We start from the raw sequence: 13,038 nt of genomic DNA, 5'->3' as shown, positions 1-13,038 counted from the left end.
TTAACTGTCATATTTTTCCCTATTTAATTATGCCATAAATCATTATTCTTTTAGAAGCAGGTCAAAATGTAGTTACATAATTTGGACATCTTACATGTTGATCAGCTGTGCATATTTAGATACTAACATTCAACTTGTTTGAGTTTTTTCATGACGTAACCAAAAAGATAATTGAGTGCAGAATGGTGAAGATTGTCTCCGTGGACTTTAGTAAAGCCTTTGACAAAGTTACACATTGGAGACTGGTTAGTAAAGTTAGATTCAATGGGATTCAGAGAGAATTTTCCAATTGTATATAAAAGCTTATCTTTTAGACTGTAGTTGGTTGCTGCCAATCTGATGTTCTGGTCTCAGTTTTTGAAAGCACCTCCCAGGTCCTGTCACTCAGACCCATTTATTGCTAAAGGAATGGAGTATAAAAATAGGGAAGGATTATTACAACTGTGCAATGCATTGGTCAGACTACCTCAGGAGGAGTGTTTACAGATTGGGACCTTTTGCTTGAGGAAGGATATAATCCCTTTGGAGGCAGTTCAGTGAAGGTATATGAGATTAATTCCGGAGGTAAAAGGCTTAGTTTATGAGAAGAGATTACGAATTTAGACCTACAGTCACCTCATTCTGAAGGGATGAGGAGATCTTATTGAGGTGTCTAAGATACAAGGGGATCAACAAAGTAGATGTGGAGCAGATATTTTAGAATGGTGCAGATATTTTAGAATGGTGCAGATATTTTAGAATGGCAGGTCATTGTGTTCGGCTAAGCAGCAGGTTTAAAACATAGATGAGGAGAAATTACTTTTCTCAAAAGGTCAAGAATCTATGCAAGTCACTATCCTATAGCGTGGTGGCTGCCGAGATACTGCATTGATTTAATGAGGAGTTAGACTGATTTTTAATGAGTAATGGATTGAAGGATTATTGAGAACAGGAAGGAAAGTGGAGCTGAGGCCACAATGAGATCAGCCATGATCATATTAAATAGCGGAGCAGGCTCAAGGTGCTGAATGGCCTACTGCTGCTTCTAGTTCTTATGTTCTTATAAGCTAATAAAAAGATGATGCTGGTACATATTAGAGAAATAATCATTCAAAAACATATCATTGCCTAGGAAGACATCATTACCTTTCCATCGCGCATCATTAATCTTATTGAGTGTTGCTAAAGTAACTTCATCGATATTTATTACTATTTTTGGCTCAGATGTTACATTTTGTGAAAAATTTGGGGTGCTCCTCTCTGATCCAACATGACTTGCTTTTTCCCATTGAGTACGTTGTACTTCAGCATAATAGGATTCAGGGTATGATTCCTTAAAATAGTGGAAGAAAAAGAGGATCACAGCAATGGCAAGCTGAAGATGATGTTGCAACCATTGGCAAATAGTACCAGTTTGGTTTTGGGAAACATCTTGCTCAATTGTGATATGTGCTGAAAATCTTTGACTATCTGAGTCTTCTTGGGAAGCATCTTCATCGAATTCGGCTAGTTCTATTTTTCCATCTTCATGTTTCATCTTACTCACTGTCACAATTTCTTCAATTGTCGGCTTTGTTCCCTTTCCTTCCACACAGGACCAACTGTGACTGGTTTCCCATGCAGATATCTTCAAGAAAATGTCCTCATCTGTTGTAACTTATTTGAAAATTATTCTCGACTTGTAATTAATCTTCAATGCTAATTTGCCAGCAAGAATAATGTTAAAATTATCAATTGTCATCAATAAAAATGAGATGAACCACCCTATTTTTAAATGTTTGATCTGTCTGATTTGCTATTAAAACCATCAAAAAAAGTAATTTACGTTATTATTCGCTTCACTAAAGTAGTTATTTTATTGTCACGGCACTTCCTCAAAACTTCTTGCGCTCTGAATAGTGACAGAGCCGTTAATAAATAGTTTAAAAGTTCACGTTTCGGAGAATGCTGGAGTTCTAGAATCATGTTGCGTTGGAATGTGATTGTGATTTGAAACAATACCCAGGTTAATGAAGTAACAATGCTTCAAATTGTGAAAAAGTTCTAGCACAGAATTGCCTCAGAGCGTACATTCTAATTCCAATGACTTTGAAACGATTTTTCACCTAATATCCTCCATAAAAGTAGGGAATTATTTTTGCACAAAGTATGAAACAAGGCAGTAAACAGGTTGTGCTAATAAGACCAACCTGTTGTAGAGACTGAACTAGATAGCTTAGAAAGATCATTTTGATCCTATTTGCTAATCACATTAATTTGAATTTGATGGCATTAGTCAGGCATCTCTGTGGTTTAAGAAATGAATGCAGTGACATCTTTAATTTAGACATAACCTGGATCTTAGCAGACCTTTGAGAGGAGGTTGGGAGGCTGGAAGATTAGCAAAGTAGCACTGAGAGGCATTGTGGTGTTGGGGACAGATTTGATCGATTCCATGTTTCAATAAGTCATCTCTTGCTCTTATAAACTTCAGAGAGTGCACATTGAAAGCTATCATGGTAAGTGGTTACTGGGCATGCAATATACATTAGTCAGATGTGATCACAATGTCACTGAGTGTACACTGCTGATTTGATGCAATGTTGTCATTTTGGAGCTCCATATACTTCAGTTCATGTCTGCTTTAAACCTGTGAGAGTTGAAGATGTATGTAGCACCACACCCTCCTACCTTACCACCAGTGTGATTTAAAGAGATTATCAACTACTTACAGGTTTGTTGTTTGTTGATATTTTTTCTTGTATTTTGCCACAATTTTACAGAGGGCAGTCTGAGCTCAGGACTTTTCTACAAGGCGTTTGGTCCTAGATAAAGGCATATGAATAGGCCTTTGCCTTGGAACGGATTATGATTGTGAAAGTAAGCAAAACAAGGAAAAAGGAGCAGGATTAGCGACAGAAAAAGGAGGAAAAACAATATGGAAGCTGCAGTCTTTCCAGCCCTGTCTGCCTCCAGTTTATGTGCAGAATCAGCTCAAGCGCAATTCCAGTCACTTCAACACCAATTTCCAGTTCACCAATTGTCCAAAATTCCATTCCTCTATTGCTGAGCATCACAATATTCTTTTGGCCACAATACAATAAAAAAAACCACAAAATACATTCCACCCCAATCAAGTCATAATGCGGACAGTGCCTGCCTTCCATGTGCCTTTTCTTGTTCTTGTGCCCCTGTGGAGTGCTGTCTGAGTGGCTGCAGCCTGGCTCATGGAAAGCTGCTGATGTTTAGCTGAGGAGACTGCAGATAGTCTCTGATGCAAAGTAGTTTGCAATTCCATTATAAATTAGCTTCTGCAGGTTGGTGAGTAATTGCAGCAGTCATCAATGCTTAGGAAAGATATTTTGCACGTTAACTTTTTCTTGATCAAGACGTAACTGGAAAACATGGACTGATAATTGTGTCCCACTGTTCCACAAGCCATCACAACATGTACACATGGATCAAACCCCAATGAGACCATCAAAATGACCAAATTGCCTGATTGAGAGCTATTCAGGATAATTCTGTTTCATACCAAGTTTCATCATTAACAGAAGGAAAATTATTTATGATAAATACCTTCATTTCACAAGAGGAGTGAAGAGAAAGGATTTTGAATTTATGCAACTTGAACTATACCCTTCCAAAACCCAAATTCACGCGCAGGGAGACGATGACATAGTAGTATTATCATTGTAGTGTTAATCCAGAGACCCAAGTAATGCTCTTGGGACTGGATTCAAATTCGCTATGGCAGATGGTGGAATTTGAATTCAATAAATAATGGTAACCATAAATTCACCACCAACGCTCAGCAGCAGCAGTGCATACTATTCAAAAGATACACTGTTGAAATTTGCCAAAGATCTTTAGACAGCACTTTCTAAAGCCATGCCTTCGTGAGGGAGTGTGGATGTGCGCACAATTAACATGTTGAAAAGGCATTTGGATAAGTACATGAATAGGAAAGGTTTGGAGGGATATGGGCCAGAAACAGGCAGGTAGGACTAGCTGAGTTTGGGATTATGTTCAGCATTGACTGAAGGTTCTGTTTCTATGACTCTAGGGTTCTGTGACTACTTCCATCTGGAAGGACATGTGCAACAGATAGATAGTAATGCCACTACCTTCACCATCCAGACTTGCCTCCCTAATCACTTTGGGGGTCAACGAACAGCAGGTGGGACTGCAGCAGTTCAAGAAGGCAGCTCATCACCACCACCTTGTCAAGGGTAACTAGGGACAGGCAATAAATATTGGCTAACCAGCGAAGCCCACATCCCACAAATGATTTTTTTTAAATCTGTGGAGACAGAAAAAGAGCTAAAGGTTTGATTTTATTATGACTTCTTTGGAACCAGCTCTGGGGTCCCAGAAACCTGAAATGAGCCTCCTGATCATCAGTCCACTCTTTCACTCAGACACCAACCTCCCAGTCTGTCTCACAACGCTTTCTGGAGCTTTCCTCCAGAATGAAAGTCTCCTGATATGGGCATTCTTTCCCAAGGTGTGTGTGGTGCATAGGAAACATTCTAGACATTGCACATTGGCCTTAGCAGCATTAAGATATATGAATTAAAGGGTTTGTTGCATTTCACATGTGTATCAAGCAGGAGTTGAGATCAAAGATTAGCCATGATTGTGTTAAATGACAGAGCAGAGATGAGGAGCTGTATAGCCTACTGTTGATACTATTTTATAACATCTGCATTGTAAAGCTGATACATCAGTGTTGTTAGGCTTGAACTTCCAGTATTCCAGCAGATGGGTTTTCTGAAGAAGGTTCCAGACCCAAAACGTAAGCTTCTTTGCTCCTCTGATGCTGCTTGGCCTGCTGTGTTCATCCAGCTCCACACCTTGTTATCTCAGAGTTTCTAATATTCTTTGTCAGGCACCAGTCAAAAGTGGTGTTCAAGTCTTTCCTTCATGAAACAATTGTCTAAAATTTATTATTAAATATAACAGCCAATAAACACTCATTTGTATGACATTTGTCCAGATGTTACTTCAATAGTTGCATTAACCAATTGAGGAGAAAATAGGTTAAGGCTTCACTAAAATAAATAAACTATTGAATTGTGGAAAATATTTTAACTATCTCGCCAACAAGTGATTCCACAGTAGAGTCTATTTCTTAACCACAGCAACAAAGATGTTGCTATTGGCCTCAGCACTTCTAATCTAGGGAAAGAAAGATCACCTAGGGTCTTTCTGTTGATTATTACCTAGCAACAAATGTGACACATACACTTGGGAATGTTGGAAGTGAGTAGGATTGGTTTTGGCTGGGATGATTTCCATGGTTGAAGAGTAAGTTACATCCATACCTTCCTTGTCTATGTCCGTCAGTGCTATATGAAGAATTTGGGATGAGGAAACAGGGAGCTACCGCATTATTTCTTTTGAGTAAACTCAAAAAATCATCAGGATGGAGTCTCAAGTCTGTGTTAAGTTGCATTACTGAGGTAGGAACTTATTTTCTTTGGCATTTTCTGTATTCTTGCTGGATCAGAAATCAATTTGTCACATGCTTTTTTTCTCTTTGTGTTAGTCGCCAATTTTTCATCATTTCTTAAAGGCAGTAACTTCTTTATATGGTTTTCTTATACAGACATTTTGCTAAAGTAGACATTGTTCATGTTTGAGCCCAGGTCACAGCTGATGTGGCTCAGAGGTCATTGCCCCCAGACTCAAAATTGTACCTAACCAATGTATTTCTGTGAATAGAATACAACTCTAAAATGTCAAGTACAAGATTTGGTGTACTTGATTAAAAATATTAGGAAAACACCATATTACGATGCACGAGATAACTTTAGTTAGAATAGCTATTTGCCATTGTCTACAAATTAGAAAATGGGTTTTACATTTGAAAATAACCTAATTCACAGGTAAATTTTAATTTCATCATATGCACAGCAATCCGCAGAGCAATCAATGCTCACTCACAACAGAACCTGGTGAATTTTCATTCCACTGATTAAAAGTCTGACACCTTACTTTTATGGGACTCCACTCATACTAGCACGGTGATGTAACCGGAGGGTGTAAGTGAGATAACCTAAAGATTAATCCACTGCTTTTCATCATTCATATAAAGGATTTGGATGTGAAAATAGCAGGTATGGTTAATAAATTTGCAAATGACACTAAAATTGCAAGTACTGTGAACAGCGACAAGGTTACCTCAGAGTACAACGGGACTGCAATCAGATGGGCCAATGGGCTGAGGAGTGGCAGTTGGAGTTTAATTTAGATAAACGTGAGGTGCTGCATTTTGGAAAGGCAAATCAGGACAGGATTTATACACTTAATGGTAAGGGCCTGGGGAGTTTGCTGAACAGAGAGATCTTGGGACGCAGGTTCACAGCTCCTTGAAAGTGCAGTCGTAGGTAGACAGGGCAGTGAAGGTGATGTTTGCTATGCTTGCCTTTATTGGTCAGTGTATTGAGTATAGGAGTTGGGAGGCTATGTTGGGGCTGTACAGGACATTGGTTAGGCCACTATTGGAATACTGCATGCTGTTCTGGTCTCCCTGCTACAGGAAGGATGTTGTGAAAGTTGAAACGGTTCAGAAAGGATTTACAAGGATGTTGCCGGGTTTGGAGGGTTTGAGGCTGAATTGACTGGGGCTACGTTCCCCGGAGTGTCGGAGGCTGAGCGGTGACCTTATAGATGTTTATAAAATCATTAGGGCAGCACGGTGGCACAGTGGTTAGCACTGCTGCCTCACAGCACGAGTAACCCAGGTTCAATCCTGGCCTTGGGTGTCTGTCTGTGTAGAGTTTGCACATTCTCCCTGTGTCTGCGTGGGTTTCCTCTGGGCGCTCCGGTTTCCGCACAGTCTGCCCACAGTCCAAAGTTGTGCAGGTCAGGTGGATTGACCATGCTAAATTTCCCATAGTGCTCAGGATGTGTAGCTTAGGTGGGTGAGGGGGGAATGGGTCTGGGTGGGATGCATTGAGGTTCAGTGTGGGCTTGTTGGGCTGAAGGGCCTGTTTCCACACTTGGATTCTATTCTATGAGGGGCATGGGTAGGGTAAACAAGAGGTTTTCCCCAGAGCGGGGGAGTCCAAACCTAGAGGGGCATAGGTTTAAGGTGGGAGGGGAAAGAATTAAAAGGGATCTAAGTGGCAATATTGTCACACAGTGGGAGGTGTGTGTAAGGAATGAGCTGCCAGAGGAAGTGGTGGGGGCTGGTACAATTACAACATTTAAAAGGGATTTGGATGGCTATTGAAATGGGAAGGCATTAGGGGGATATGGGCCAAATGCTGGCAAATGGGACTAAGATATCTGATTGGTATGGATGAGTTGGATCAAAGGGGCTGTTTATGTGCTGGACATCGTTAAGGCTCTATGTTTTTCACACCTATATTCCCTTAACTTCGCTGGAAGAGATGAGATTAATTATGAAATATCAAGTTCCTTTCCTTCACAATAAGGTGGATGTATAAAGCAATTAATTTAATCTGTACAACATATCTTTGTGTAATAATGCAAATATTTTATGAATAAATAACATACCATGGTAGCCTACATTCGGGGACCATATAACTCAAATTAAATGAGCCTTTCCAAATATTTTTTAACCTTTCGAACCCGTTCATTCTGCAAAAGTCCTCACTGATTTCATCCTATCAAATTAGATCACACTCAGTCTTCCTTTTCAACAAGCATTGGTTTTCCAGATTGCATTGTTTTATTTTCTTCTTTTCATGAACAGAAAATATTGACAGCACTCCCAAGGCAAGGGTGAAAAATCATCTTACATCACAAGGGCAAGCCATCAAATTTCTTCTGTGTAATCACCTTTTGTTTCTATATTTATGAGAATACTGTATAATTTGGTATCAAAAACATTTTTTTCAAAGGTTCTCATTAAAAAAATGATAGAACAAGTCCTGATGTCAACAAATGCAGATAATCTGAAATGTGAAAGAAAATATTGGAACTGTGAAGCAGGAGAGATAGGATAAACGGAGAGAGAAACAGGAGAAGCTCGAAAAAAACTGAAGTTGCAATGTGCTTTCATCACCAACAGAGGCAGGTAAAGGTTAGGGGAATGTGATTATGGAGAGAGAAAACGGGCAGATATGTGAAATGATGGAAGTCAGAAAACTTAAATGGTAAAACAGCATGATAGTGCCTGGCAAAAGGAAATGATAATCAAACAAGCAAAGAAACAATAGAACAATAAATGGAAATAGCAAAATAATTACCAATATGTGCTGTCCCAAAAAAGGGGGCAATCACACTATGGGCTGAATGACCTCCTGCTGTGCTGAAATCAATCAATTCAAGTTTGATTCCAGAAAAATATAAAGTGCCTAATTAAAATATGAGATACTGTTATTCACGCTCAGATGAATGAGAATGGCTGTAGCACAGAAACAGGCTTAAAGTTTTTGAAGAGCTTTGTAGCTCAGGTTGTGGATGAGGTTGTAGACTTACTTGCCGAGCCGGTGTGTTTGATTACAAATGTTTTGTCACCCTGCTAGGGAACATCATCGGTGCACCTCCTGTGAAGCGTTGGTGTTCTGTCCCGCTTGTTATATTTGTGTCATGGTTTGCTGGGCTGGTTGGCATCATTTCCTGTTCGGTTTCTCAGGCGTTTGTATGTCGGGTCCAGTTCCATATGTTTGTTTATGGAGTTCCAGTTGGAATGCCAGGCCTCCAGGAATTCCCTGATGTGTCTCTGCTTCAGAAACTCCATCGACAAACACATTAACCTGGACCCAACCTACAAGCCATGAAAAACAGAACCAGAAGTGATGTCAACCACCCCAGCGAACCGAGACACATAAATAACAAGTGGAACAAAGCACAGACGCTTCACCAGAGGCACACTGACGATGTTACCCAGCAGGGTGGCAAAAAATTTGTATCCAAACCCACCGACTTGGCAAGCATGTCTACAATGTCAGAAAGAGGCTATTTGGCCTTCTGAGCCTGTGCTGCTTCTGCAAGAGAAATGCAGCCAGTACTTCTTTCCAGCCTTTCTCTGTAAAGGTGCAATTTACTTTATCTTCAAGTGTTTATCCGATTCCTAATTAAAAACCAAAAACCTGCCTCCCCACACTCTCAGGCAGTACATTCCAGACCCTGACTATTCAACGCAGAACGTTGGTTTTTTTCACTCAAGTGGCTTTTGATTCTTTCACCAACTACTTTAGATCTGTTTCCTCTGTTTCCCAACTTCTCCACCAAAAGGACATTGCTGCGCAGTCCCCAGGTTGATGGACTAGGCCCAACCATCTTTAGTTGCTTCAGAAAGCTTTGACCTTTTTAATGGAAAGTTTTACCACAGATCCCTCTATATGTACACTACCAATAAAAGCTATTAGTAATTTGCACTAAGTCTATTTACCTGGCTCCCTGATTGATGTCTCTGCTTTTCTGTATATGTCGGCAATGTATGAAGAATCTTGGTGCCTGTAATCATCTTTTACAGATGAGACAGTGCTATAAGAATCATCTTCCGAGGGCTCAAATACAGGATTATCTGTCGATGAAGAGCAACACATATAACATCTGTAAATATACTTCACATGAGGTGGCATCAATATTAGCGTGATTGAATATTCTGAGGACATATTAAGTTGGGTACAAGAACTTTTCCAATGATGGAATCACTGAGCTCTGTCTGTAACTAGCTGCTTACATTGTTTTGCATGTGAATAGCCCCGGTGTTTAACTCTCAACAGAAGAACAGTCAGGGTCTTGGTATAACACCTTATCTGAATGAGGGCCTCTCCAACCATGTTGCACTTCCTAAGTACTGCAAAGCACTGAGTCAAGGTCAACAACTTTCAAATATATCTTTGAACGGAAGAGTAAACAAGCAGACAAAACAGATGAAGAGGTAGAACTGTGAAAAGATAGCAGGTTACCAGATTTGTTTAAAGTTGAATTTGTGAACACACAGTACATGATGATTAGTAAAATGGTCTTCTCTGCTACTAACTTATATGGTTCTATCACTCAGTTTGCAATCCTTCATGAATATCATAATGGAACAGAAGCACGCGTAATCACTGTTCAAAATGCCTGGCTTTGCAGTGGATAATAGAATCAGAATATTTTGTATTTTTGATTAAGGTGATCAATAATTATATTCATGGATTGATTTCTTTAGTTAAAAAAACAGAAAGCTGATGGGTGACCTAATAGAGGCCATGAAGGGTCTAGGCCCGAAACGTCAGCTTTTGTGCTCCTGAGATGCTGCTGGGCCTGCTGTGTTCATCCAGCATCACATTTCATTACCATTAAAATTATGAGTGTTTTTTTTAAGATGGAAAAGGTATGCCGCCACTTTTGAAACAGGACAATAGTAGACTATGAATGCATAATTGTCATTGAGAAATCACCTCAGAATTTCTGCAAATATTTCATAGAACAGTAAGAATGTGGAACTTGTCAACACTGAAAGAAGTTTCTTTTATTCTTTCATGGAATCATGAGGTATCACTGACTAAGCCAGAGTTTTTTTATCTATCCCTAAATGGACTTGAGAAGTTGGTGGAAATCTGCCTAACATAGGGGTGGAGATTAGATAGACCTTACGTTTAGGGTAAAAGTTTGGCACAACTTCATGGGCTGAAAGGCCTGTACTATGTTGCACTGTTCTATGTTCTAGACTGTCTTTGTGACTGTCACAGTGCTTAGGATGAAGTAGTCCAACTGTTCTGTTAAGGAGGGAGTGTCAGGATTGTGACCCAGTGTAGGAACAGTGAAACATTTCCAAGTCAGGATGGTGAGTGACTTGGAGGGGAACTTGCAGGTGGTGTATCTGCCCTTGTCCTTCTTGATGGTAGATATTGCATATTTGGAAGTTGCTTTCGGGAGAGTATTGGTGAATTTTCGCAGTACATCTGGTAGGTAACACACAGCTGCTACCTTGAGTGGATGGACTGAATGTTAAAAATGATGGATGATGTGACAATCAAGTTGTTTGCCTTATCCTGGTGGTGTCAAGCTTCTTGAATGTTGTTGGAGCTGGAAATTATTGCAATTACTGTAAGTGACAAACATGTTATTGCTATGTCAGCAGAGATCAAAAATTAGATTGGAGAGCTCAGAATCAAATTACATGAACTACCACTAATTGAAAACAGTTAAAAAAGTAAATGGATATTGCTTGCATAACACAAATAATTATTTGAAAACTAAGTTCATTTTGCACATAAACAACTGAGTTATGAAGAAAACATACCATATCCAGTTTCATTTTCATATGGATTCACATTAATTAACGATGGTCTTCCTGTGACTTGATCCCTTTCCATCGATTTCATTTGGAGAATTTCTAGCTGTTCCCACCTTCTCTGAACATCTGGTGAATCAAATGGATCCTGCTGGTAGTGGGATTGCAGTGGGGATGTGTGGAAGGAAAATGATCTCCCCTGTGCACTAACACAACCAAAAACAGAACCATTTGCAAACTGCTGTATTTTTAGACAATTTACTAATGCATAAATTTCACTTTGTAATTCTGGTCTATACAACCAATTGTAGCTGTTTGTTTACTTGCTGATGATGTCTCAGCTCAGCAGAGAATTGAGATGTGTCACCAACGTAGCAGAAAGCAGAACCTTGCCATGACAATTACTAAACAAGTTTAAGATAAATAAACATAATTAAATAATATTTAAATATTCCTGCTTTTTGAAGCAATGTGATAGTATAACATGAATGCAGACTATAAGAATTTGTGCTCCCTCTGCAGAGTGCTGCGTGTTGACTAGTGAATGTACATTGTTGCCCAATTACCCTGAGACTATTATTTCCTTGAAGCCTACAGTAATTACTTAACAAACACCTTTGAACTCTCTGCACATGCTGCTGCTCTTCACTTACAGTAGCCTCAGGAGAATTTAAAAACATAGTACCTCAGAAGAACAACATCAACAATAATGTTACCACAGCTTACATCAGCCTTTATATACTCATTACTAATTACATGATTTTTCACATCTTTCCACAGAAACACCATTGTTTCTCACCTCCCGGAAAAACACATTTATGATTGCACAGTCTCAATGAGATTTGTCTCATATCACTGTAAGATTATATTTTGAAGCAGAAACAGTAGCAATTTGAAGAATGCAATTGCAGAAAGGTACAGAGCAGAGATGTTACCACAGCATAATTCAATGCAGATTCTCAAATATCACTCTTCAGCATTATGGGTTACAGAATTCATGGGATTACAGCCTTATTGTGATTCTGTGTCATCTGTTATGCCATATATCATTCTTGAAAATGGGATTTTTACCGTTCTTATGCCTGTGAGCACAAAGGTCTTGTTTAATTATTGACAAGAAGTTTAGTTTCCGGGAGTGGCGATTTATCTCACTGAAAAATATCGCTTCACTAACCAGTTGAGGTCACGTAGCATGATCACTTTTCTCAGAATACTTGTGAAAGAGAGCTACATTTGACAAGTTACAGACAAAGGAAGAGCTGGCACTGCCGGTGTGCTTTTTAAACAGCCTGGGCAGAATCTACCTCACCCCTCAGTGATGATCTTCACTCCTTTAATTTTTTTTAATATTCAACTTTGTGGATGTGGACATCACTGGCTGGGCCCAGCATTTATTACCCGTCCCCAGTTGCCCTTGAGAAGATGGTGGTGAGCTGCTTTCTTCAACCGCTGCAGTCCATGTGCTTGAACAATGCACTTTGGAGCTTACAGCGCATTGCTGCTGCCAGGCCTCTCGGTTCACAGGTACAGGGTGTCGGAGCCAGGTGCGTCTCAGATTGCTTTCTGAGCATTCACTCAAATTCCCACAGCTTATTTTAATGCTCTGCTTTGCCCTTGAGCACAGTTGAAGGCAGGCAGCATGTGGCATTTGGCAGCAATGAACAGTCGAGGGGACTACGGTCAGCCAGGGGTTGGTCCTTCATCAACCAAGAAAGATGGTGAGTTGTCCCAAGTGGCTCATTTGGAGTGCAGAGGCAGGAAGGACTGGTCATTTTGAGGGATGGAGTGGGTGATAGCCATCAAGTTAAATTGCTGTGTATAATACTGGGATTGGTAGACTATAAGCCTTGGTGGGACATTGGTGCAATGGCTGA

At 39.8% G+C, this 13,038-nt stretch overlaps 1 protein-coding gene across 6 annotated transcripts in view; it reads right to left on the bottom strand.

The window, feature by feature from the left end:
- The window catches only part of tmc5 (transmembrane channel like 5), a 180,824-nt gene that overhangs the window by 97,461 nt on the left and 70,325 nt on the right, over window positions 1–13,038 (bottom strand). For 4 of the 6 annotated variants that reach the window (XM_059654224.1, XM_059654228.1, XM_059654225.1 and 1 more), the window contains 2 exons: window positions 11,174–11,370; window positions 9,329–9,463 (listed from right to left, as the gene is read on the bottom strand). In XM_059654224.1, coding sequence (XP_059510207.1) covers window positions 9,329–9,463; window positions 11,174–11,370 — 332 coding nt within the window. Of the gene's footprint in view, window positions 1–9,328; window positions 9,464–11,173; window positions 11,371–11,487; window positions 11,559–11,963; window positions 12,123–13,038 lie in introns of those variants that run through there. The other 2 variants (XM_059654227.1, XM_059654229.1) reach the window with 2 other exon arrangements.

The sequence above is a fragment of the Stegostoma tigrinum genome, chromosome 23, assembly GCF_030684315.1.
Source record: "Stegostoma tigrinum isolate sSteTig4 chromosome 23, sSteTig4.hap1, whole genome shotgun sequence".
NCBI lineage: Eukaryota > Metazoa > Chordata > Chondrichthyes > Orectolobiformes > Stegostomatidae > Stegostoma > Stegostoma tigrinum.
The sequence above is the reverse complement of the archived record's forward strand: the minus strand, read 5'-3'. Positions and strand labels throughout refer to the sequence as shown.